At 50.6% G+C, this 24,413-nt stretch overlaps 1 protein-coding gene across 1 annotated transcript in view; it reads left to right on the top strand.

The window, feature by feature from the left end:
- The first annotated feature begins 251 nt into the window (after positions 1 to 251).
- ACAP3 (ArfGAP with coiled-coil, ankyrin repeat and PH domains 3) overlaps positions 252 to 24,413 on the top strand; it is a 66,727-nt gene continuing 42,565 nt past the window's right edge. The window contains exon 1 of the mRNA XM_082295669.1: positions 252 to 554. Within this exon, the coding sequence (XP_082151795.1) occupies positions 508 to 554 (47 nt within the window). The 5' untranslated portion in view covers positions 252 to 507. The remainder of the gene's footprint in view (positions 555 to 24,413) is intronic.

The raw sequence follows: 24,413 nt of genomic DNA, 5'->3' as shown, positions 1-24,413 counted from the left end.
GTCCGTGCTGTGTCCGTGCCGTGTCCGCTCTGCGGGAGGCGGATCGGTGCCGTGTCGGTGCTACGGGGGGCGGGCCGGTTCTGTACGTGGTACTGCGGGAGGCGGGTCTGTGCTGTACCGGAGCCGTGTCGGTGCTGAGGGAGGCGGATCGGAGCCGCGTCAGGGCTGTACCGGGGGCTGTACCCGGTACTACGGGAGGCGGGTCCGTTCTGTGTCAGTGCCGTGTCGGTGCTGCGGGAGGCGGGCCGGTGCCGTACCCGGAGCTGGGCTGTACCCGGTGCCGTGTCAGGGCCGCACCCGGTTCCGTGCCGGTGCCGCGGGAGGCGGGCCGGTGCCGTACCCGGTTCCGTGCCGGTGCTGTACCCGGTTCCGGGCCGGTGCCGTACCCGGTTCCGTGCCGGTGCCTCGGGAGGCGGGCCGGTGCGGGGGGCGGGCGCTGCCCGCGCGTCTCGGGGCCGGCGGGCGATGCGCTTCCTCCGCTGAGCGCAGCGCGGCCGAGCCGGCAGGATGACGGTGGAGTTCGAGGAGTGCATCAAGGACTCGCCCCGGTTCCGGTAAGCGCAGGGCCGGCGGGGCCGCTCCGGGAATGGCGAGGGGGGGACGCGGGGACGGGCAGGGCCCCACCGGGCCGCGATCCGCGGGGCCGCGCCCGGGAAGCGGGGACCGGCCCCGCACCCTCGGGCCGGTGGATGGGCTGGAGCCGGGGCCCAGCGCGCTCAGCCGGCAGCCGGGGATGCCTCCGGCCGCAGGCGTTGCCCTCCCGCGCCCCGCATCCCTCCCGCATCCTACCCTCCCGTACCCCGCATCTCTCCCGCATCCCGCCCTCCTGAACCCCGCGTCCCTCCCGTGCCCCTCATCCCTCCCTCATCCCGCCCTCCCCCGCTGCGTTCGGACGCTTGGCAGATGAAAAATTAGGATTCGTCGGGCTCGCCGGTGCCGGATCCCGTTGGGAGCAGGGCGAGCGGGCATCACCCCGCGGGGCTCAGCCGGGCGCCGCTGATTGGAACCGCCCGCAGAGCCAGGGCTGAGGAATACACTCATTTTCCATGCGGTCACATTCCCATCTCTTGGAGGGTGGATTTTTTTAGCGGTCTTGAAGGAATCTGGGCTGTGACAACAAAGACTCCGGCTTGGCTGTGCTGCATCCGCATCAGGCCGCTCCAGAAATGCCCGGGGCTGGAGCAGAAGGAGCCGCCACGCTCCGGGGCTGATGCTCCATTGTGCCAGGAGCATCCTGCCTTCGTGTCCGGTTGGACTCGGATGTCCTGGGCTATTGAGGGAACAGCAGAGCTTCCACAGGGAGCAATTCCCTGCCTCAGCGCTGGGTCTGGCTGAGGGAAATACAGACAATAGCCTGCAGGAGCAACTTGGGCTGGCTGCGTGTGCAGGGGAAGGAGTGTCAGGGGGTCTCTGCTTCCTGCAGACATTTCGTGTTGTTCCTTCTCAGGATCTTTTTGTTAATTAAAAAAAAAGCAGCTGGAAGTGCATTTTAAAATGGTTTCTTGGAGTGCAGGCTCCGTCCAGAAAGGCCGCAGTGGTCTGTGGCTGAGGCTCGGCTGGCAAATTGTCATTTTGTGGCTGGTTGTGTGTGGTTGTGGAGAGCTGCAGGTAACGCGAACACCTGGGCGAGTGCACCTCCTTTATTCCTGCGTGTGGGAATGCGGGAAGGGTCCTCCTCCACGTGGTTTGATTTTAACTCCGTGGGGAAATCCTGCTCTTTCTGGTGCTGACAGGTGATGGGCAGTGTCAGGTGAGATGACAGCTTTGTCTTACCCAGGCTGGTGCTGGAATTACGGGAGTTTTCCATCAGGGAAAAATTAGGTACGAAATCCCTGCTTTAATCCTCTGCTCACTTAGCATCAATAAGGATTTATCCACCTCTTTTTCCCCCTTTTTTTGGCCTGTCATTTCATCCCATTGTGCTGCTGAGCATGTGAACTGCTCGGTGGCACCCAGCCAGAGCTGTGACTTCACTGTCCAGATGTCTCGTCCCAAATGGCAGTGACCCTTTTCCTGGTGACGTCAGGATTGATTGATGTGTTTATTTATTTATTTTGCCCGTGGTGTGTGCGTGTGTGTGGGCTCCGGGCCAAGTTTCTTAGCATGCAGGCAGCATCATTCTGCTCTGTCTGCTCCGTCCATAAAAACAAAACAGCTCTCAGAACACTCTCTTGGACCTTTATCAAAAGCCACTTATTTAAGCCTGGAATTATGAACTATTTCCCCAATGGCCAGACACAGTCTGCCTGTTTGAGGGAGAACAAGAGATCGGGCTGGAGGAATAAGCTTGGATATGTGGAATAAGCTGGAATATGTGGAGCAGGGGAATATTTAAACTAAGAACACCTCAAATAGTGAGAAATCCTGACGTGAGCAGGAAAAAAAGAACCGACTTGAATTATTCAGGCTTTCTCAAAGGCTGCAGGGTTCAGCCTCTTCCTGTATTTTCCTTCCTTCCAGGTCTTTAATTAGTTCTTTTGTTGTAATTATTTGTTGGGAATGCAAGGGAATCCTTGGATGTGTGTAAGGGACAGGACTTCTCCCACAGAACATGGCATGTCCCTAAAATATTGCAACTATAAAAAAGGAAAATATACCAATAAATACAGAAATAGAGATGGAAATGAGGTGAGAGAAAGCTCCACGTTCTCAACAGAGACTGAGACAGCAAAAATTGAAGTCCTTTGCCATTTGTGGAAGAGGCAAAAATGGAATGCAGGTTTCCCTGTCTGGGGATCATCCTCCCTTTCCTGCTGCACCCACAGAGCCCCTCTGCACTTCCCAGAGAAGGTTTGCCCCGTGTTTTCCAGCTGATTTATTCTCCTCCATGGAGAGCCTTTGAAACAATCAAATTGTCTTCTGTTTGCCACACACAGGGAGGAAAAAAATCCTCCCAAAAAAAAAAAAATTACACAGGATGAACAAACACCGGATGAAACATCTCCTGATAATTAGCAATCACCTCCAACTCTGTGTCAAATCCATCCTCAGAACGCCCTCATTGCTTTCAACTTTATAAATTCCAGTTCCTACAAGGAGAACTTGTCTCTTTTTGTTTTAAACTTCATAATTTAAATGTGTCTAACCTCCAGCTTGGCAGATAAGGCTGATTTCTGCCAGGCACCTTGTAGAGGCGTGTCTGCAATTGCAGTAAACAATTTAATGACCTGGAAGGACCTGTTCTTGCACATCTGAGTGCAGCCCCGGTAGATAGCCTGGCTTTCATCTCCCACGAGGAGTTTGGGAAATCTAGGAACACCTTCCTGCCTTGTCCCACTCGCTCAGGGAAGCTGGTGGTCTGGAGTGCTGCAAAAAAGGACTCATTGCTGTCCAGACCCTTGCAGATCTTTAAGGAACAGCTTAGATGAGTAAATCTGATCATTTTGGGGTTGGAACAAGGTGGTTTTTAAGGTCCCTTCCCACCTGAAGTATTTTTGTGATTCCCTGATTCATTCTGGCAAAAATGAAGCCCAGAGAAGCTGTGGGTCCATCCAGCCTGCAAATTTCCAGGGATGGAGGAGCCTGGAAGTGTCCAAGGCCAGGCTGATGGGGCTTGGAGCAAGCTGGGACAGTGGGAGGTGGCACTGGAGGATTTTTAAGGTCCCCCCCACCCAACCCAACCCATTCCTGGCTCTGTGACATCACTGCTCACCCTGGCTGTCCATGCACTCCAGGAACCCTCGGGGGAATGAGGGAAGAGCAGGAACAAGTGGCAGAGGCTGGGCCTGGCTGCAGCCCTCCCTCTGTGGGCCCCAGAAAACCCCAAATTCCTCAGAGATAACTCCCCAAAGGGCGGGAGCCCAGCCTTTGTTTCCATAACTGACATTACTGTTGTAATTGTTGTTATTAATGATGCTGATTAATCAGCCCTGGTGTGAGGTCAGGGTTCCCTGTGTGTGGATGAGCCAGAGCTGCTGGAATCTTCTCCTGAGGATGCTCCTGTGGGATGGTGAAAACATCCCTGAATGGACATCCAAGCTCCAGGGAGCTCCGTGCTGCTGAGCAGGAACGGGAGATTTGGGATTGAGGATCTGAGGGGTGCCTGCTCCACTCCCCCCACCCCTCCCAGCCTCCTGCTTGTGGTTCACACATTCCCAGGATTTCCTGGGGCCGAGCTGAGAGCCAGGGCCATGGGCAGGGACCTTTGTCTGGCACTGTCTGCACCTTGCTGTGGCTCTCCTCAGGCAGGGAAAGGTGCGGGGATGTAATTCCAGCTCCAGGAAGGAGGCAGGGAATTAAAAAAGTCGCTTGCCAGAGGAAAGGGAAGTGGAAAAATGAGTACATTTAGGAAATATTTTCTAGCTCTGATTGGGGTGTTCCAAACAGAGCGGGAAGAATTAAAACCCTGAGTCAAGCTGATCCAGCTCAGTCTGATAAGAGATGGAATTAGACAAGTTTAAAGCCAGCAGAACCAGTTTTAGTGCTGGGTGAATGTGTCAGCCAAAGCCTCCACAGAAAACACCTCAGTGTGATGTTCAGCTGACCCTGAACACCATCACCAGGCAGTTTGAGGGCAGCCAAACGTCTTGACTTGCTACTCAAAAGCAAATTTAAATTACAGAATGGCCAGAGGAAGGATGTTCATCTGTTGAGCTAAATCAATGTAACAAATTGATTTTGGCATTGATTTGGAATTGGTTTTTGTTGCACAAGGCTTCTTGAGGAAGCAGGGTCCCCAATATTGATGGCAGTCACCTGACAGGACACCCACAGAGAGCCTGAATCAGCCCCTGATGAGCACAGCTCCTGCTCCAGCAGCACGAGAGAGGAGAAATTATCATAAAGGCAGCTTGAAATTACCTGCATCCACTCTAACATGTGTCTTTATTTCTTACCCCTTCCTTTCTTACCTCTTTATCTATTCCTTATCTCTTTATTTATTTCTTATCTCTTCATCCCTGCGCTCCTAAAGTCAGAGAGGCTGAGGAAGGGGCAAGTCCAAGCAAAAATATCACCCTGGAGTTGCTTCCTCTCGTGGTACCACTTAGAGCTGCCCATCCTGTCCTTCCAGACCCTTAAATAATTCCGTGGGAAGCTTTCCCTGTGGAGTGAGTGAGGATTTATTCCCTCTCCTGGTTCTGTCTCCCATCCTGTCCATCCAGCCCTAAATGTCTTTGGGTGAAGCTTTCCCCCACGGAGTGAGTGAGGATTTGTTCCCTCTCCTGCTTTCCAGCCTCCCTTTTTCAGCATCACTTTAAGATGGCCCCAAATCATTAACACAGAACCAAACCTGGCTTTACTGGGGTTGTACTGGGACAGGTTTGGTGGTGGGGTCCATCCTTAATCCAGGACCCTCACGTGGCTCTGGGGTTTTTCCTCCACAGCACAGGAATATCTGGAAGCAGAAATCCCCTCAATCTGAGGTTCCCTGGCATTAAAATTCCCCTGGGAATCCTGAAGTGCTCGGGAAAAGCTGCAGCCCCTCAGCCTGCAGTGCTGTGGGCAGATCTGAAGGGTTTTATTCCCTTTGTAGTCAGGGAAAATCCCCTGCTAGGAGAGAATTTGACAGTTCTGACTTGAAATCTGGCTTTGGAAAAAATAGGTGGTGCTTTATTCCTTAATTTTGGCCAGCAGTTTCCTTAATAACTCTGAATTGTGAGCTGGCTAAATTGGGTATCCCAAATTTTGGAAGCTAAAACCTCAGGGATCCATCCCAACTCACCAAATCAGAGAAGGATTTTTTTAATTATATTTTTTTTTCCCCCCCAAGATAAAACTGCCCAGACTTTGCAGTGGATGCTATTAAAGAAAGAAATGCCATCTTTAAACAATGAAATGCCATCTCTAAACTATAAAATGCCATCTCCAAACTATGAAATGCCATCTCTAGGGCTGCTTGTGGGAGCTGGAGCTCAGGAGTTTCCTGCTGCAGCACAAGGCCAAGGGAAATCTTGTTATTTTGTTATTTGGTAATTGGATGATTGTCTTTGTTACTGGAACACCACTTGTGTGGCACATCTTGCTTTGTCACTGTGAGAACATCTGCAAACTTTGAAATAACGGGGCAGTTCCTGAGTATTTTTTTTTTATTAAAAAAAAATATTTTACTTTATTTTTTAATTTATTTTAAAATTCTTTTAAATTTTTTTTTTTTATATATATATTCAGTTGCTTTTCATCTGAAGCTTTGCTTGCTTTTCCAGTAGCTGGTCCTCTCTGTTGTCTCTCTGCTGGCCACACACAGATGGAAAAAATCCCCTTTGTCTCCTGACATTCTTCTCTCTTCTTCTGCTTCCCATGAGTGTGAGGAGAAATCCTGACTGATTTGTCGCCTGGATCTGAGAGTGAGAGTGTTCTTCATCCCCTCAAAGCCTTCCAGAGGCAGGATCCATAAGCTTTGTCCTTTAGGATGTCCCAAAACCACTGGAAGAGCCAAAGATTAGGAGCTGTGGTGACAGGACGAGGAGTAATGGGGTCAAACTGAAAAAGGGGAGACTTAGGTGGGATTTTCAGAAGGAATTCTTCCCTGTGAGGGTGGTCAGGGGCTGGGATGGAATTCCCAGAGCAGCTGTGGCTGCCCCATCCCTGGAAGTGTCCCAGGCCAGGTTGGAGCACCCTGGGACAGTGGGAGGTGTCCCTGCCCAAGGCAGGGGGTGGGAATGGATGACTTTTAAAGTCCCTTCCAGCCCAAACCCTCCAGGATTCCAAGCTGTGCCACTTGCTGGTTTTCCAGCTGCTATAAGGAATGGGAAAGGGTCAGAAGTGGGATGACAGAGCTTGCTAAAAGGAAAATAAAAACCCCAAAATAGCAATAACCCCGTGGTGGAAGAGGGCAGTGAGAGCCAGAGGTGATGAAGCTGAGAGCTGCTGATTCAGATTATCTGTGCTGTGGAATTATCCAGGGGGGATCACTGGGGAGGGCCACATGGCCTGAAAATTGTGCTCTGCTGGTTGTCTTGGCACTGTTTAATGGCCCTGGATCCCAACCCTGCTCCTCCAGGGATTGCAGCATGGCCAGGTCAGCACGTGGGTGAGCTTGACTGTTCTGACTTGAAATCTGGCTTGGAATAAATAAGAGCTGCTTTATGCCTTATTTTTGGGAAGAAGTTTCCTTCATAACTATGAATTGGGAGTTGTGTTAATTTGGTATCTCACAGGTTTGGAAGGTGAAACCTCAGGGATCCATCCCAACTCCCCAAATCAGAAAAGGATTTTTTAATTATTTTTTTTTCCCCCCTCAAGATTAAACTGCCCAGACTTTGGGCAGGCTCTGTGCCTGGAGGATTTTTCTGCTGTGCCAGGCATCCCTCAGGGTTATCAGTGACACAGCCCGTTAATCTGGGGGTTTTTGCAGGGTTCTGCACTGTCAGTAGGGCAGTTCAGCCGTGCCCTGTAATCGCTGGATAAGGAATAAAGCACTGCTAATGTAGGGATCAGGGCGCTGCAAATTCCATTACATCTCCAGAGTTCATTAAACACACGCTGGGGGATCCTGTGAGTCCCTTTTCCCAGCGTTTCCTGCTTTGTAGGACACATCCTGGCGTGGCCACGCTGCTCAGAGCAGAGGGAAGGAGGCTGAAGGCTCCCAGTTTGGTGTCAGGGCTTAGCAAGGAACAGCTGAATGCTGGAAAGCGTTTGTGCCCTGGATTGTTTGAGGGGAGGAACAGCAGGAAGGCTGGGAGCTGTAAGCAGAGCTGCAGGAGTGACTTTTTGGGCTGGCTGCAGCTGTCCCTGAGCTGTCGCCCAGTCTGTCAGGCCAAGCATGGCCTGGCCCCAGCTCACACCAGCAATTCCCACCCTGAATTTCCTGTGATTGCAAAATCACTTCAATTCCTGCACCCAAAACCAACCTGAAGCTGCAAAACTGGGCTGGAAGAGTCCTGAAGTGCTGTTCTGGAGGGGAGGGAGGAATGAAACTCCAGCTTTGGAATCCCAGGCTGTTCAGAAGCGACGCTGGCCCCTTTAAAGCCTGGTTTCATAACACGATGAAATTTCAGCCACAGGATGAATTATTTTGCAGCAGGAAGGCCACAGAACCAGGAGTTTTTCTGGCTTTGCTTAAAATCAAGCCAGGCTGCTGCTGGCTGTACGAGCTTGGTTATCTGGGATAAAGAAAAGAGCCCTTGAAAGGGACCTGCAGTCCAAGCCTGGTGGAATTTTGGGGACAGGACCAAATGTTTCCCTGGGGCTGAGGGTTTTTGTGCTTGTTTGCTTGCAGCTCTCCTCTCTCTCAGGGCTGGATTCTGATTCCAGGCATTTGCAGTCCTTCCTGAGTGCACTTTCCCAAGTGTTTGTTCCACACAGGGATTGTTGGCTCTCAGAGTTGAGGTGGTTCCTATCGAAGGTAAAAATGAGGGTGGAGGAGAGGAAGTGATAAAAAAGCAGAAAGCACCAGTGTTCCTGTGGGGAAAGGAACCAGGAGCAGAATTTGTTCCCTCTTTGACCGCAATTCCAGGCTCTGAGGGAGAAGGGAAGGAGGAAAAAGGGAAAATGGAGGTTTTTACCTGCCAGCAGCTTTGTGATTGCTGCTTTCCTTTCTTTGGGGTGCTGGAGAGTTAAAATCTTGGAATGGGCAAGATTTTGAGGATTTGAGGGGCAGAATTCCCTGCCTGGAGGGTGTTTGAGCACTGGGAGTTTTATTCCTTAATCCCAGGGATGTGGGGAGGGACTGGAGGGCTCACCTGGAAGTCCAAGGAGGTGGGAGCATCTTCCAGGCTGCACAGGGGTGAATTTGAGGTGAATTGGGGGTGAATTAGAGGTGAATTGGTGAATTAAAGGTGAATTGGGGATGAATTAGAGGTGAATTGGGGGTGAATTAGAGGTGAATTGGTGAATTAAAGGTGAATTGGGGATGAATTAGAGGTGAATTGGGGGTGAATTAGAGGTGAATTGGGGGTGAATTAGGGGTGAATTTGGGATGAATTAGGGGTGAATTGGGGGTGAATTGGGGATGAGTTAGAGGTGAATTGGGGGTGAATTGGAGGTGAATTGGGGATGAATTAGAGGTGAATTGGGGTGAATTAGAAGTGAATTGGAGGTGAATTTGGGCTAAATCACAGACTAAGTTGGAAAGGACCCACAGGGATCATGGAATCCAACTCCCAGCCCAGCATGATTTCTGGGATGTGTCTGCCAGCCTCCCTCTCTGCAGGACCCCCAGGACAAGGCAGCAGCGCTGGGATAATGAACAATTTTATTCCTGTGAGGAGGGTGGAGGCTGATTTCCTGCAGCTCCACTGCATCCATGCCCAGCTGCAGCCAGCCTGGCCCCCAGCCCAGCCAGGGCTGCCCTTGGCAGCAGTCACAGCCCCCAGCGTGGCTGGCTGGGCACCAGTGAGGGAAAACATCCTGGGCCATGTTCTGCTGCTGGTGCTGGAGCTGCTGGGGGGGAGGGAAAGGGGTTGTGGTTCAAGAAAAGAGATTAGGAGAGAGCACAGGGTATGCTGGGCACTCTGGAAGGATTTAGGAGTCCTCTGTGCTGAGGATCTGGCTGTGCTCCAGCCCATGGTGGGTGCAGGGTCTGTCCTGCCAGCCCCGGGCACACAAAACCCCACAGGGGTCGGGGCAGCCCTGAGCCAGCCCCACGTGGTGCTGCAGGAGCTGATTACTCCTCACTGCTCCCCAAAGAAGCAAATGAAGCAGGATAATTGCCCCTGCACAAGCTGCTGGAAAAGGATTCCAGGCTTTTCTCTGGGTAGGTGCTTGTTTTGGCTTTCTGGAGAGGGTTTGTGTTGAAGTGGCACATCCACAAATGGCTTTAATTCCATTTATTTCTGCACGTTGCTGTCTCCTCTGGCCTTCCTTTTTATAAAGGGCAGAATTCAGCTCAGAGACTCTGATTTATAGGAAGGAAAGACCAGGGGAAAAGAAGACTGGAGAGGCTGTAGGTGTGTTCTCAACCCACTGAAGGTGGGGTTAACCAAACAAACGCAGTGTGGGGTGTTCACAGAGCCTCTCACACTTTGGGTTCTTGTCTTGCTTCACCTCCTCTGCAGGAAAAGTTGACTTTGCCTCCATGCCAGGCCTCTCCTTGAGGGAAAGGAGAACATTCTGCTGCTCTGATGGAGTTCAGCATCACTGATCTTGCCTAGAGGAAACGGGGATCAGGGGGAATGAGTCCTACACACCACTCATCCCTTACTTTATTTATTCCTCTCAAGGCTTGGGTACAGTCCCAGTTTTCAAGCTCCAGCTTCCCCTGACACCTCTCCCGAGGGAACAGAACTGTTGTGATGTGGCTGTGGAATTAATCCCCACGTGAAAAATGGGTGTTCTCCTCAAAAAATTCGTGTTCTCCTCAATTCCCTGACAATGCAGCCAGGGAACAGGGACAGGAGAAGAGGAAACAGCCTCAGCTGCACCAGGGGAGGGTCAGGGTGGACAGCAGGAGGAATTGCTCCATGGAAAGGGTGCTCAGGCCTTGGAACTGCCCAGGGAGGTTTGGAGGTGTCCAGGGAAGGCCTGGACGTGGCACTCAGTGACAAGGTGGGGGTTGGTCACAGCTTGGACTCGTCGGCCTTCAGGGCTTTCCCGTGCTGGGGTTCTGTGATCCCACAGTGGGATAACCCCCCCGTGTGCACACTCCCACCCATCCCAGCGGGGTCATTCCCAGGGAAGGGCTGGGAAGCAGAGCAGGGAATTCCATCCTTCCAGAGGATTAGAGGGCTGATGTCACAGCTCATGGGTGGCACGTCCCAGAGCGAAGGGCTCATTCAGTCCTTAAATAAGCATCGAGGGGCACCGTCTAAACAGATCAAATCATATCAGAGAGTGAGATAATCCCTTCCCTGCATCCCCAGGCTGCTCCAGCACACTCCAGCAGGGCTTAATCATTCCCATTCTCTTTGGGAAATACTGCTACTCACAGCACCAGCCTGTGTGAACGTGTGTGTAAATACAGATGTGCTTCCAGGGCTTGGAATCATCTGGATAAGGTAAAAGGATATTTTATGGGAATAAAATGTCCTATGTGCAGAGAGATGAGTCCTTTCTCAGCACCCAGGGATTGTGCCAGGCTTTACTGAGGCATCCCCAGGGTCCTGCCAGCTTGGCAGAGTTGGGGGAGTGTAGGAATCTCCTGAAGAGCAGCCCCCTTGTCCCTTGTCCCTGCTCCATTCCAGCTCAGGGACACAGCGCTGCTTCCCACAGCTCAGCCTCTCTGCAGAGCCTCCCCCCTTTGTTCCCTGATAAACCCAGCTTTTGGCAGGAAGTGAGGATTTGTCCCCGCGCCGTGACCTCGCCCCGGGATGTCAGAACAGCCACCACTGTGCTGGCACTGACCGAGCTGGAGGCCCCTCTGCCTTCCCTCCCTTTCCCTCCTTTTCCCTTTTCCTTTCCCCTTCCCCACACTTCCCACACTTCCCCCGTTCCCAGATTTCCTGCTGGCACTCCTGGAGCTGCAGGGATCTGCCCACCTGGAGTTTGGGGGCCGGGGAGGCAGCAAAGTGACATTTGTGGAGGGACATCCTGCCTTTATTCCCAGAGTGGAATCCAAGCCAGATTGAGCTGGGGAGTTTGGAACAAGCTCTTGATGTGCCACTGACTCATCTGAATCGGGAGATAAAGCATGAAAATGTGGGATGAGGCCAAATCAGTAAAAAGGGCTGAGACCCTGGAAAACTCCAGGCTGGGATTTGTGTGTGGATGGGCTGGGAAGATGGCACATCCAGGCTCGTGGGCTTTCATCTCCGCTTGTGTTCCCTCGGCTCCCTGAGCTTTCACCTGCAGTTCAGAGCCGTGGGGGTGGAGAAACGTGTGGGATGCCAGGAAATGAAGGAGTGGAGGTTTTTAGCTGAATCCTCAGCGTGGAGGATGGAAATCTGTGAATCCTGCAGGGCTGAGTTCTGTTGTTCTGCCCCTGGACTTGGTGCTGGAGTTCTTTTCCTCTGCTCAGCCCCAGTTCCTACAATGCCAGCTTTGTTCTGCCTCGCCTGGACTGCAGCACTCAGCACAGAGGATGCTTTAATTTTACTCCAAGCCCTGATCCCTATTTCCTGCCTGATGATTCCCTCTTCCCTCAACAATTTGGCTTTTTCTGTGAGCTTGGGAATGCAGAGCAGGGTCTGGGAATGCAGCAGGACAGGGATGCTCATCCTGCAAGGATGATTCAGAACCTCAGAGGGATGGTCTGTCACAGAGAGCACACAAACCACGTGTAGCTGGTGAAAATCCCATCAGCTGCACTCCAAAATGTCCTTCCCCAAAGCTGGATCATAGAGACACTGATTTTTCACATGGGGATTAATTCCACAGCCACATTCCCTCGGGAGAGGTGTCAGGGGAAGCTGGAGCTTGAAAACTGGGACTGTACCCAGGCCTTGAGAGGAATAAGTAAAAGTAAGGGATGAGTAGTTCTAGGGCTTTTATTCATACTCCCCCAGCAGCCCCATAAACTCTCATCCCTTTAGGAAAGGGTTGTGGCAGTGGGAAATAATCCCAGTTATTTCGTGGCGCCGGAGCACAGCAAAATCCATTTGGCACCTCTGGGAGGGTGACAAATTGTCACTTGTCACCCCAGTGCCACCCAACTCTGCCAGGGCAGAGGAAGGGGCCTGCCCTGCTTGGTCCCTCAGCTCTTGTGCAGCCAGGGAGGGCAGAAGCTCGGCTGGGCTTGGCAGGACACGACACAGGAAAAGCCTTTTCAGCCCCAAACAAAGCGAGCCCAGAGGTTGGGGAGCTCCAGCTCCCAGCCAAGGCCTGGGGAGGGAGGGGAAAAAAAAGAAATAAAGAGCTTTTAGTGCTGAAAGAGATCCCTGCTGGCAGAGGGGAGCCTGAGCTCTTCTGTGTGCTGGGGGAAGTCTCAACAAAAGCTGCTGGAGCTCCTCCAGCCCTGTGGGTAAACGGATGCCACCAAGGTCACTTGGGGAGAAGACAGAGCTGTTTGAGGCGAGTTGTTTTTTGATAAGTCCATTTTGCTTGTCAAAGAAAGCAAACAAATGTCATCTAAGGGGGCTCGTGGCACATAAAGAGTCTTTCTTCAGCTCAGGAAAAGAATATTCCTGTGTTCAGTGCTGGCTGTGCAGCTTCCCTGTTGTTCCAGGCCTACATCTCTCACTGGACTTTCCTCAAAGTGGTGCTAAAATCTCTTGCTAAAATCTCCTGCTAAATTCTCCTGCTGAATCAACCCTGCAGCTGTGCTGTTCTCCTGCAAAAAAATGAATATTCAGAGCAGAGAGAAAGGTGGGGATCCATCCAGGCTGAAAGCAAGGGATAAATTCCTGGCCCTCAGCAGGAATGGTGCAGGGAGCTCAAGGTGTGGGAGCTGCTGTGTGGTGCTGAGCAGATGATCCCTGTCAGTTCTCTGCCCATCCATCAGCATTAAACACACAGAGGAGATGATCCGTGGGGAGAATCCATCACTTGGAGGTGCCCAGCTCAGCATCTGAGCTGAGAAATTACTCTCAGCGAGCTGAAAGGCACAAGAACTGTGTTAATGAAACAAGAAATGGGCAGTTCTGACTGCTCTGACAAGAGCAGAACCCCTCTCTGCCCTTAGGATGGAGCATTTTTAAAGTCCACTCTGATTCCCTCCCACAGAGGTTCCTGTTCCTTGCTGGTTTTAGCACAATTTGCACAAAATTCTGCATTCTGAAACCACCACAGGGCTCTGGGGAGAAGGGAGCCAGAGCCACCTGCCCTCTCCAAATCCCTTTTCTACTGTGACTCCCCTTTTCACTCACCCTGACAGACCAGCAGTGGAAATTCAGCAGAACTCTGACGTTGGTGCTCTGCTTCCCTTTCCTCCCAAGATTTGGGAAGCTCCTCAAGCACAATTAGGAAATAATTTGCTGCAACTTCTGTCAGGATTTCCCCTCTGGGCTGCAGTGAGGGGTGGTGAACATTGAAGTGCCTTCAGTGCAGCTTTTCCCCTCTGTTTTACGCGCAGAGCTGGGCCTGGGGAGGTCCCGCTGCTCCTGGAAGGTTTGGGTGGGAGTTGCCCAAGGAAAAACCTGTTACCATGAGATCCATGACATAAGGAGTGCATTAGGAGGGCTCAGGAAGGATTTCATCTTTAAGCCATTAAATCCTGGAGTAACTGAGGTTGGAAAAGACCTCTGGAGGTCATCTAATCCCAGTGACCTTCCCCAAGTAGCTCCTTGATGCTGCAGGAACTCGGGCTGGATATCAGGAAGTAGCAATGGAGAAAAACACTCAGTAAACTCAAATATTTGATTAAATTCCAGTTCCAAATTCTTACAGTCTGAACATAAAGGAGAAGAAATACTGGGAATTTTGTGTGTGTAGAAGAGTTCATAAAAAACCCCATCATGTCTCCTGAAAACTGCCAGGTTCTTGCTAAATATTAATGCACAAAATCAACTGAACACACCAAGCAACCAAACTCCGAAGTCTTACTCATCGTGCTTCAAAGCCTTGTCTAAACATCCACCTCCAGCCTCTCAGGGAAGGGTAGGAGCTGTAAACTGACATTTAACATGTTCCAGACACAGACCTGGGGCTTTGTGGAGCTGTGCAGAAACATTCAGAGCCCTGCTGCCAAAGCCAGAGCTGAGTTTGGGCACAGAATCTCTTCACCTCGGAGCAAAGTGGGTTTAGGGGTTGTGTACCTGCATTAAACTCTGTGGAAAATGGGGAAAAAAGAGAACACCAAACACCAGGAAATGTCTGCAAAGTGAAAAGCAGATTTGGGCATTATAAAGAGTGAGGTTTTGGCTCTGGTGGTACTTGGTGCTCTGTGGGAAAGGAGCTGGAGCTGATGGATTTGATGAGAAATTCAAGTTTTTGAGCAATCCCTGAAAGGCAGAAGAGATTTTTCAGCAGGCTTTTGAAAAAAAAAAAAAAATAACCAAACCCAAATGAGGATAAAACAACAAAGAGAGAGATGATTTTGGTGTCACAGCGTGTGAGTTTGTGCTGTTCCACCTGGGATTTTTTCCTGCAGGAAACTCTCTCCTGCTCCCAGGGTCACACTGGCACAGCCTCCCACATCTGCATCATGCCCGCAGCCATCTGTGGAGAGATTTTAGTCAAGATTAGAAATACAGCTTATTCCATTATCCTGGAGCAAAACACAACCACTAAAAACAGCTTTTCTATTACCATTTCTCCATTAAGCAATTGGTGGGAGAAAAAAACCAAACCTTTATCCCAAGGACAGAGACATTTTAATGAGTTCAATCCCCTCCACACTCCTTAGCTCACAAGAAGGGCAGTAAATGAATTATTCTTTACAAAGCCTGACACGAACCTCAGGTAATGTGATTAAAACAATTCAATTTAAATTTTTTTTTAGTGACTAAAAGCGAGTGGCTTTAAAATTATTTTTACAATCTGTTTTTACCTGGCTTTCTCCCACTTATTCCAAAGCCCAGTGTAAATTTTGCGGTGAAGCAGCGATTTCCAGAGGGAGGAAATCATCAGGGAATGGAGCTGTCTGGAAAGGGAAGCAGAAGGAGAACACACAGTGCTGGTGATTTGAGAATTAAATGGTTTTCTGGCTGCTCAGGGTGGTTAAAAGGACAGGTAGCAGAAAATATTATTCCTGCAGCAGTGCCAGCGGATCCGATCCGTGTGAAATTAGCATAACACTTGCTATAAATAGATTTATCTGGGCCAGAGCAAAGCTCAGCTGTTTTGACCAGAGTCACCTCTAAACAAAGCAGATCCTTGCTGCCTAAACCCTCATCCTGGGGGGTGATGGAGCAGGTTCTGTCCCAGAGATTTTCCAGGAGATTCCCCAGGGGATGGTCCCACTGAGGATGTGCTGAACCAACCTCTCTGTGTCAGCCAAGCTCCCAGGAATGCCCAAACCCCTTTGGATGCCATGGCACTGTGCTCCCGTGGCCAGGCAGGTGGCACTGACCCCACCAGATCCATTTGGGACACCCCAAATGGGTTCCAGGAACCAAACCAAGGCAGCACCTCACAGATTCTCCCACTTCCCTCCGAACACAAACTCAGCTTTTCCTCTCACCCCACAGCCCATCCTGCTGGGGCCTGGCCCCTGGCAGGGTCATTCTGTGTCCCTGAAGCCACCTGAGACCTCTGCCAGGTGACACTTGGGGGGGCTCAACACTCTCCTGCCAAAAGGGTGTTTTTATTATTATTATTATTATTATTATTATTATTATTATTATTATTATTATTATTACCACCATTCTTACCATTATTATTGTCATTATTATTATAATTTTTTTACAGGAGAGGCAATGGGGTGGTGGAAGGCCATGAAGAAGAGGAATATTTGTGCCTCTAAATATCCCCTTGAAAGAGGGGAAAATTCTACTTGCCCCCCCCTCAATTTTCCTCTACTTTTTGGAGCAGGACCCCTCCCAAAGTGGCAGTGGGGTTTAGTGCCCACTTTATGTCTGGTTTTCTTTGCTGGTTCCCTTTCCCCAGCCCCTCAGGCCATCCTGGTGTTGGCCTTTTGCGAGTTCTGCCTGGGTGTTGTGTTTTCCCGGTGATTTATGGTTTCCTGTGGGCTCGCCGGAATGTGAGGCAGGAGCTGCCTCCTGCTTTGTCACTTCTGGGCAGAAAAGGGAAACTGGGATCAGCAGCAGCAGCTCAGGGATTTCGGGGATGTTCCCAGGCTGATAGCAAAGCTTTGGGAAGGATCAGAGCTGTGGGATCAGGCCTGGCTGAAGGCACCCTGAGCTCCTGACCAGGCCCAAACTGCCCCAGCCATTATTTCTGCTTAGCTGCAGCACACATTTGGGTGTTCTCACACAGAAAAAGCATCCATCTCTTTCTTATTCCTTATTTACATCAGCTGGATGTGCAGGAAGCCCTCACACCACGAGCAAAGGCCGCGTTAAGGCTTGGCAGGGCTGAAATTGAGCTCGTGCCTGCACAGAGAGCCTTGGAAATGTGAGGATGAAACTAAAGCAGGGTGCTGGGTGTTGTTCCTGCCTTTTCCCCAGGAGAACGTGGTGGTTTTGAAGTGGTATTGGGTCATTCCTGTGCCTGGGATGGAGGAAAAACCCCTTTGGAGCATTAACCCCTGGAACAAATCAAACTCCCTGTGGCTCTGGGCAGGGGAAAGGCTGAATTTTGTGCTTTTCGGGCTTCTTGGTGTGTCAGAGCCATCAGTTCTGAGGAGTTTTTGGCAGTTGTTTTCCAGTCCAGGCCTGTGTGATCTCAGGGATGGAGAATCCAGGGCCGTGGCTTGGCCTTGACTCAGCCTCAAATCAAACCCAGGCACCAAATCCTTTCCTCGTTCCTTTTCTTCCCGGGACATCTCACTCAGGGCTCTGCATTCCCAACTTCCCAGGGCAGGGAGAGGATGTTGGCTGTGCAGAACACTGGAAAAATGGATATTCCGTGGATCAGGGTCTCCAAGCACAACCTGCCTCCTCTTAGAACCAAAACCTCTTCTGCCACCTCTCACCTGCCCAAAAATGTAGCAGGTGGCTGTGCCAGAGCAGCATCCTTGCCTTGGAATGTGGGAATCCTGTGGATCCCTGCTGGATGGCCTCAACAGTGGCTGTGGAGGTGGAGATCCAGCCTGGAGGAATATTTTACCAGCAGTTTGTGGCAGCTGAAGGCAGATGTGGGGTTCGCACCCCTTCTTTGAACGAGGCACGTGGTGAAATATTCCCTTTGTTAATCTTTGGAATGGGATTATCAGAACAGAAGTGCTCATGTGTGGAGAAAAAAAAGCCCTTTCAAAGCACTCCCAGAGCTGCTGCTTCCCAAGGCTAACGAGGCCTTCGTTAATTAAATCAAAAGCAGCTGAGGCTCCATTGCAGCGATGGAGATGTTCCCTCCACGCTGGCTGTGGAACCAGCACCGCTCTGCATTTCTCCTGCTCTCTGGCATTCCCACTGAAAATCCAGGCAGGGAATGTGTGAGGTGGGCAGGGATGGGCTTCTCCTCAGCGCTGCTGAGCCATTTCTCCACGCTGTGTGGGAACATTTGCTGTTGGATCCACTCTGGAGCAGCTGCAGGCTTGGGAACGTCTGGATTTCCTCCCAGCTCCCAGTCCTTTTCCGTTGCTGCTTCCAGCTTGCTTTTGATGATCGCCTCTCAGTGTTTTTGGGTTCTATTTGTCTGCCAGGCAGTGTGAAGGGTGAATTCCCATCCAATTCCCATCCCTGGGAATGTCCCAGGCCAGGTTGGAGAGGGCTCGGAGCGCCCTGGGGTAGTGGAAGGTGTTCCTGGTGGAACTGGATGAGCTTTAAAGTCCCTCCCAACCCAAACCTTGTGTCATTTTATGATTTTAAGCCCTGGATGAGGCATCAGGTGGATCAATTCTCTTCTTGATTTGGGTGTTGGCCTTTCCTGGAGCTCTGGGAGCGCAGCTTTGCAGGAATTTCTGGATTTTATTCCAATTTTTACCTCAGCATTGAAAAATCGGTCGAAGAAACTCCCATGATGTGAAATCAAGGAGAGGAAATGACCTCAAGTTGTGCCAGGAGAGGTTTAGACTGAGTATCAGGGAATTTTTTTTAATGGAAGGTGGTGTAAATTTTGGGAGCAGAGCAGTGGTGGAGTCACCGTCCCTGGAAATGTTCCAAACCCACGTGGATGTGGCACTTGGGGATGTGGTTCAGTGGTGAACACGGTGCTGGTGGATGGCTGCTTCAAGGTCTTTTCAAACCTCAAATGATCCCACAATTCTGTGAAATTCCAAAGGAATTTTTCTCCAAAAAATGCTTATTTTTCTTCATAAAACACCCTTTTTTTCTCCAAAAATACTTATTTTTTCTCCATAAATCACCTTTTTTTTTCTCAAAAAAAGGACTTCTTTTTCTCCAGAAAATACCTTTTTTTTTTCCTTTCTTTTTTTTTTTTTTTCTCCTCCAGAAAATTCCCAGCAGCTCCCACTTTCTGGAACCCCCCACGGATCCAGTGCCACCCCAGCCTGAGCTGCTCCTAGCCCTGGGATTGCATAATCCAAGCTTTTGATGTGTGATCCCTCCCACTCAGCCCTCAGCAGGACCTGTTTCCCAAGGAAAGGAAGCCTTGGATAAACCCCATCAGCTCTTTCCAATGTTTTTCAGGAGATTTTTTCCAGCCTTTCCAGTCAGATTAATCCATTCTTTTATCACCCAGAGCTTGTAAACAAGCATTAGCAGAGTTTTTTTCCCTCAATTCTTTGTTAGATGGGGAATTAATCTCATTTTAGAGTCGGTGGGGGAATTTTAAAAGCACTTCAGTGCCTATAGAAAGACCTGGGTGGCTTGTGAAATTTCAGAAAAATCCCCTTCAATCCCATTATCGAGTAGACACAGGCTGGAGTACATAAAATATGTTCTAAAAGCAGTGATAGAGGTAATTTTAATTGGTTCTGCTGGATTTTGCACCAGAACCTTCTGGGGATGGGAAGAGCTCAAGGGGGAGGGTCACAAAAAAGTCTTGGAATGGGATTTTCAGAGCAGGAGCTTGGAGAGGCAGAGGGATGCACACCTAAAAACGCTGAGTAACTCTGGGGTTTGGCTCAGCTAAGCCTGTCCTAACACCTAAAACCACTGAATAACTTTGGTCTTTGGCTTATCTAAGCCTGTCCTCACACCAAGGTGTTTAAAGGGTTTGTAAAGCTTAGGATAAATCAAATTAAGCAGCATTGAACCAAACAAGAGCATTGAATTCTGCCATTATCACTCCCAGTGCTGGTAATTAAGTACAAGGTAATTAAACCCAAGGCCAGGTTTTGGTTGTTTTTACACTCGTGGAAGTTTGCAGAGGTTTTTGGGCTGGGGTGAAGGGAGGAGAGTGAGGCTGGTGGGGGTGGAAGTGAATGGAAAAAAAAAAAACAACCCCAAACCCAGAACATTCACAAATCCAAATCTCATCCAGCCCTGAGTTTGCTTTGTGGTTTCCTCATGAATCAGAGGAGAAACAGGGAGTGGGAAGAGGGAAGAAAAGGCATTTTCAGAGCCCAGTCCAAAGCCAGCCCCCTCTTTTCCCCAGCCAGCGTCCCTCATCCAAGACTTTTGTTTCTTCTGGCAGCGTGAGGAAACCTTTCCAGACATTGTCCTGCTCAGAACGTGCAGCTGGAAGGGCAGAGCACACAGAAATCAATGTGTGCGCTCTGAGAAAGGAGAAATAATTGTTGTTGTATCCCAAAACACGGGTTGGGGTGCAAGAATAATAATTATTTAATATAACAATAACAGTTGTCTTTTTAGCCTCCAGAGTCTGATTTCAGGGAGCACTTTCTGACCCTCAGGGATTTAATGCCTAAAGCACAGCCCCCCCTCTAATTCCCTGATTCCTGTGTGGGTTCAGGACGTGATGGGAGCTTGGTTTTCAGTGCTTTAGGGCACACAAACATCCCTGACTCCCAGCCACGCTGGATCAGCAGAGCAATTGTTCCCTTATCTGTCTGCATGAATCAGTAACAACATTTTCTTCCCACTCCCCTCCAAAGAGGCCGAGCTAATCATGTCTTAATCCCCATCCTGCTCCTCCATCCTCCACGGGGCTGGCATGGGAATGATTTTCCTTGCAGACGAGCTGTTGCCAGCTTGGAATGGGGGAAAAAAATCTTTTGGCCTGCAAGTGCAGCAAGCTGTGTTGTGTTAATCAAAGGCTCATTAGGGCTGCGGGAAGATGGGGAGGGCTGGGCACAACCTGTTGGAGCAGAGAGAAAAAGGGAATGAAGCAGCTCCTCCAAAAAAAGGCAACTGGGAATGGCAGGCTGGGCATTTCCCTGGGATCTGGTTTTCGACTGGGCTGCGTGTGAAGAGTTCAACAGGATTATTTTGGAGGCCGCACTAATTAAGGGATTATCCAGGGAAAGTGGTGGATGCTCTCTCTGCCTTTGGGTAATGGGGCACGGCTCCTTCTGGGCCTGTGGGGGAGAGATTCCAGCTGGGATGGAGATCCCTGTGCCAGGGGGTTTAGGGTGGATTTTAGGGAAAGGTTCTTCACGCAGAGGGTGGTGGGGCACTGAACAGGGAATGGGCACGGCCCCAAGGCTGCGTTTGGACAACGCTCTCAGGCACAGGGTGGGATTTTGGGGGTGTCCTGGGTAGGGCCAGGACGATTTTCTGTGATTATTTCGTTATTTTCTGGGATTATTTGATGACATTATGGGATTATTTGATAATTTTCTGGGATTATTTGATGATTTCCCAGGATTCAAGGGCAGCAATTTGGTTCGAAGCTGTGCACCTGAATGCCAGGGGGTCTGAGGCATCATGCAGGGATGGTTTGGATCTGCTGGGCAGCACTTCCCAGTAACTCCCAGTATTTCCCAGTGGGCTGGGGATTTTTAATGTCATGTTTACTGTCTTCTTCCATGCACTGTGGATCCAAAAAGTTTAATTCTGGATATCGCTGCTTTCTGGGGTAAAAAGGAATTCCTTCCACCTGGAAACAGAGGAACACTGGACATCAGCAGATGTTGGCAAAGCAGGGTCAGGTCTTGCAGTGACCAACGGGAATTTTCTGAGTGATGCCAGCATGACTGGACAGTCCTGAGTGTCCCTGCTGCTTCCAGACTGGAAATTCATGAATTCCCATGGATTAGCATGGCTTTGGATGATGTTTATCCCATCAGCATTCTTCAGGTGTCCCTGTTTTACCTGTGCTCAGGGAAGGGGCTGAGCAGGCACCTGAACCTCTGGGGAGGTTGATTTTTCCTGGTGTCTCAGCAGGGAGAGCAGGAAAACACAGGGGAAAAAAGGCTGGCACAGGGAGCAGTACCAATGCCACATTCCTTGTGCAATCCAGGCCCTTTCTGGGGTTCAGAAAGGAGAAATTTGGGGGTTCTGTGAGCAGAGTGGGGTGACAGAGAGCTGGGAATGTCATCCCTGGCTGCCAGTGCTGGGAAATGGGAAGGCCAAGGCCAGCATGAAAAGGCCCAGCCTTGGCAGAGGGTTGGGAATCTCACAGAGCTGGAGAATCGTGGGGACGCAGCCAAGGGAACACAGCCCCAGTGTGGGGCTCACAATGCGGCTCCTGTGGCGGCTGCCACAAGGGAGGGCATTGTCCCCGTGCCCAGCCTGTCCCTGCCCCACGTGCGGGGCCACGGGCACTCCATGAGCTCGAAGTCGGCGGGCAGAGGCCGAGGACAAGCAGCAATCAGTGCAGGATGAGCCCCTGCCCCCAGAGCAGAGATGGTTCCCTGTCCTGCAGCTCCTGGGAACAAGAGCCGGAGTGTGAGCGTGTGGGAGCATTTGTGCCGGGAGCCAGGGGATGTTCAGCCCTGCCAGGGCCCCAGAGGGACACCTGCCACTGCTCTGCCTCTCTCAATGGGACTTTCTCACCATTTCCCACCACAGTTCCCCCTTTTTCTCTCTCTTTTGGCTCTCCAGGGGATGGGAAGGGGATGAGGAGGGAGCAGAGCCAGCCCAGGTGCACAAGCGGTGCCCGGGCTTCTGGAGCACAAAGTGGCACAGGAAGCAAAGCCACAGCTCTCTTTGGCTGCCAGGATGCAGAACTGGAGCTGAGGGCTGCATTCCCAGCTGGAATAAATCAGCAGCTTCATGGATGAGTGGAAACTCTGCCCTGGAGAGGCAAAAAAAGCATTTTTCCCTTCCTTTCTCCCACTTCTCTTTGCTAACCCACCCTTCCCTCCCTGCATCATTTTCTCAGCCCCCTCCTGCCTTGCAGCATCCCCTGGTTTTGCCAGCGTGTCCTTTGACTGTTCCCTGCTCCCGTGGCTCCCTGGGATCCCTCTGCATTCCAGCTGGAGGTTCCAAGCACGCAGGCCCTGCATCCCAGCCAAGCTGGGTGTGCTCCGTGTGGGGCAGGGCGAATATTTAGGAATAAAACAAAGCTTTCTCCCCAGCAATGACATCCCAGACTAAACAACGTCCTCACTCCAGCTCTTTCTGGTTGGAGGCAGAAGGGTTTCTCAGAAAGATTTGCTGCCAGTGGTGGTTTTTTTCCCCCAAAACAACTTTCCTGTGGAATTCCAGCGAGTCACAGGCCCTGAGTTTACCACACCGTTACCAGCAAGGTGCAGGGCTGCCCTATTTTGCATCCAGCTGATTTGTTTTCGAATTAAAATCCTGTTTAACCCCTACTGATGTCTTCTGATTTGATGTAGATCAGTGACCAGGCCTCAGCCTCCAGCTGCAGGGCCTAATTTGTCACTCGTGGGGTGTGATTTAAGGCCTGGGTTTAACATGCAGACATTTACCAGTCAATTCTGCAATTCCTCAGCCACCCACAGCCTCTCTCCCCTGATTCTGCAGCTGTCCTGCCCTTCTGGCTCAGAATTCAGGCTGGTATTTGTGGCAGCAGTGGGGGATTTGTGGCTCATGCCAGAAAATCCAACCTGTCTGCTTTCCCTTGCTGCCCAAATGACAGGCTGATCATTAATTTGTGATATTTGGGGGTTTTTTTAATTAAAGTTGCAGCTTCTGCTAATGAGTGATCACATGGGAGAAATCAAAGACTTCGTGGTTCCAGAGAAAAGGCCACAGGCAAATTTTTTAAAAAAAGGGATTTTATGCTTCCTATTTTAAGATCTGTCACGTGTTTGGAAGTGGCTGCTGCAGTCACAGCTCCATGGACGAGCACATATGGACAGACCTCCAAAATACCCCCTCCAAATGCCTCCTCCTCACTTTTGTGCCTGGCTTTATTCCCTGTTTGCTTGAATAAAAGCACAGTGAACAGATTTTTATTTATTTAGAGAAATTTAGCAACCTGCAGCTTGACCTGCTGCGGCTTGGGGTGAGAATTCTTTCCCTCAGTTTTATCTCGGCCATGAGGAAAACACTGGATTTGTGAATGGAATTTTTGTGGGGTTCCAGTTTGTGGGATCCCAGTTTTGCTGGAATGCAGGTAGAGCCAAAAAACCAGGATTTGTCCCCATTCCCAGCTTAGGAAGAGCCATCCATGTCTGCCAGCTCAGCCTTGGGACAGCCAGGCACCTGGGGGGGGGGGTGGTTTAAATGCAGCAGGATTTGACATTAACTCCTTATTTTATCCCATACTGGGGATATCCCTGGATCCAGTTTGTTCCACTGGCTGTACCAGTGCAACTGGTTTGGCAAAGGTGTTTCTTCACCCTGGTTCCCGCTCATGGAGCTGGGGGAAGCTTCTGGGACATGGCAGATCCCACATGGAATTTGCTGGGAGTGAGGGGAAGGTTTACAATCCCTGCTGGAGAACTTTCCATATTCAATTCCATATTCCCCAGGGTTGTTTCCTGAGCCTTTTTCCAGTGGTGACTGGGATGTCCACCCACCTTTGGAAGTTTTCTCCCTGGTTTTTGCTTCCAGAGCACGAAGCAGTGCCCTGGGAATGCTCTCACTGTGTAAGCACTGTGGGATCATTTATTTATTGATTAATTTAACTCTCCAGGTTAGACCTCAAGGGACTGAGCAAACTTTCTGCTGGAGGATTCCCTCCTCCAGGTGTCCTGGTGCTGTGGATGCTGTCAGGGATCCATCCTGGCACTCACCTGGGCCAGATTTTATCCCTGCCAGAGCTGTTTGGGGCAGGAGCCTCGTGGATGCTCCCTTTGGGACCAGGCAGGCAGAGGAGCAGTGCTGGGAGATTCCAGCTCCAGCAGCCAATTCCTCACAGGGACAGAAATCAGGGAGGAAATC

This window comes from Coloeus monedula, assembly GCF_965178545.1.
Source record: "Coloeus monedula genome assembly, chromosome: 22".
NCBI classification, from domain to species: Eukaryota; Metazoa; Chordata; class Aves; order Passeriformes; family Corvidae; genus Coloeus; species Coloeus monedula.
Note: the sequence above shows the minus strand (reverse complement) of the source record. Positions and strands in the feature narration are given on the sequence as shown.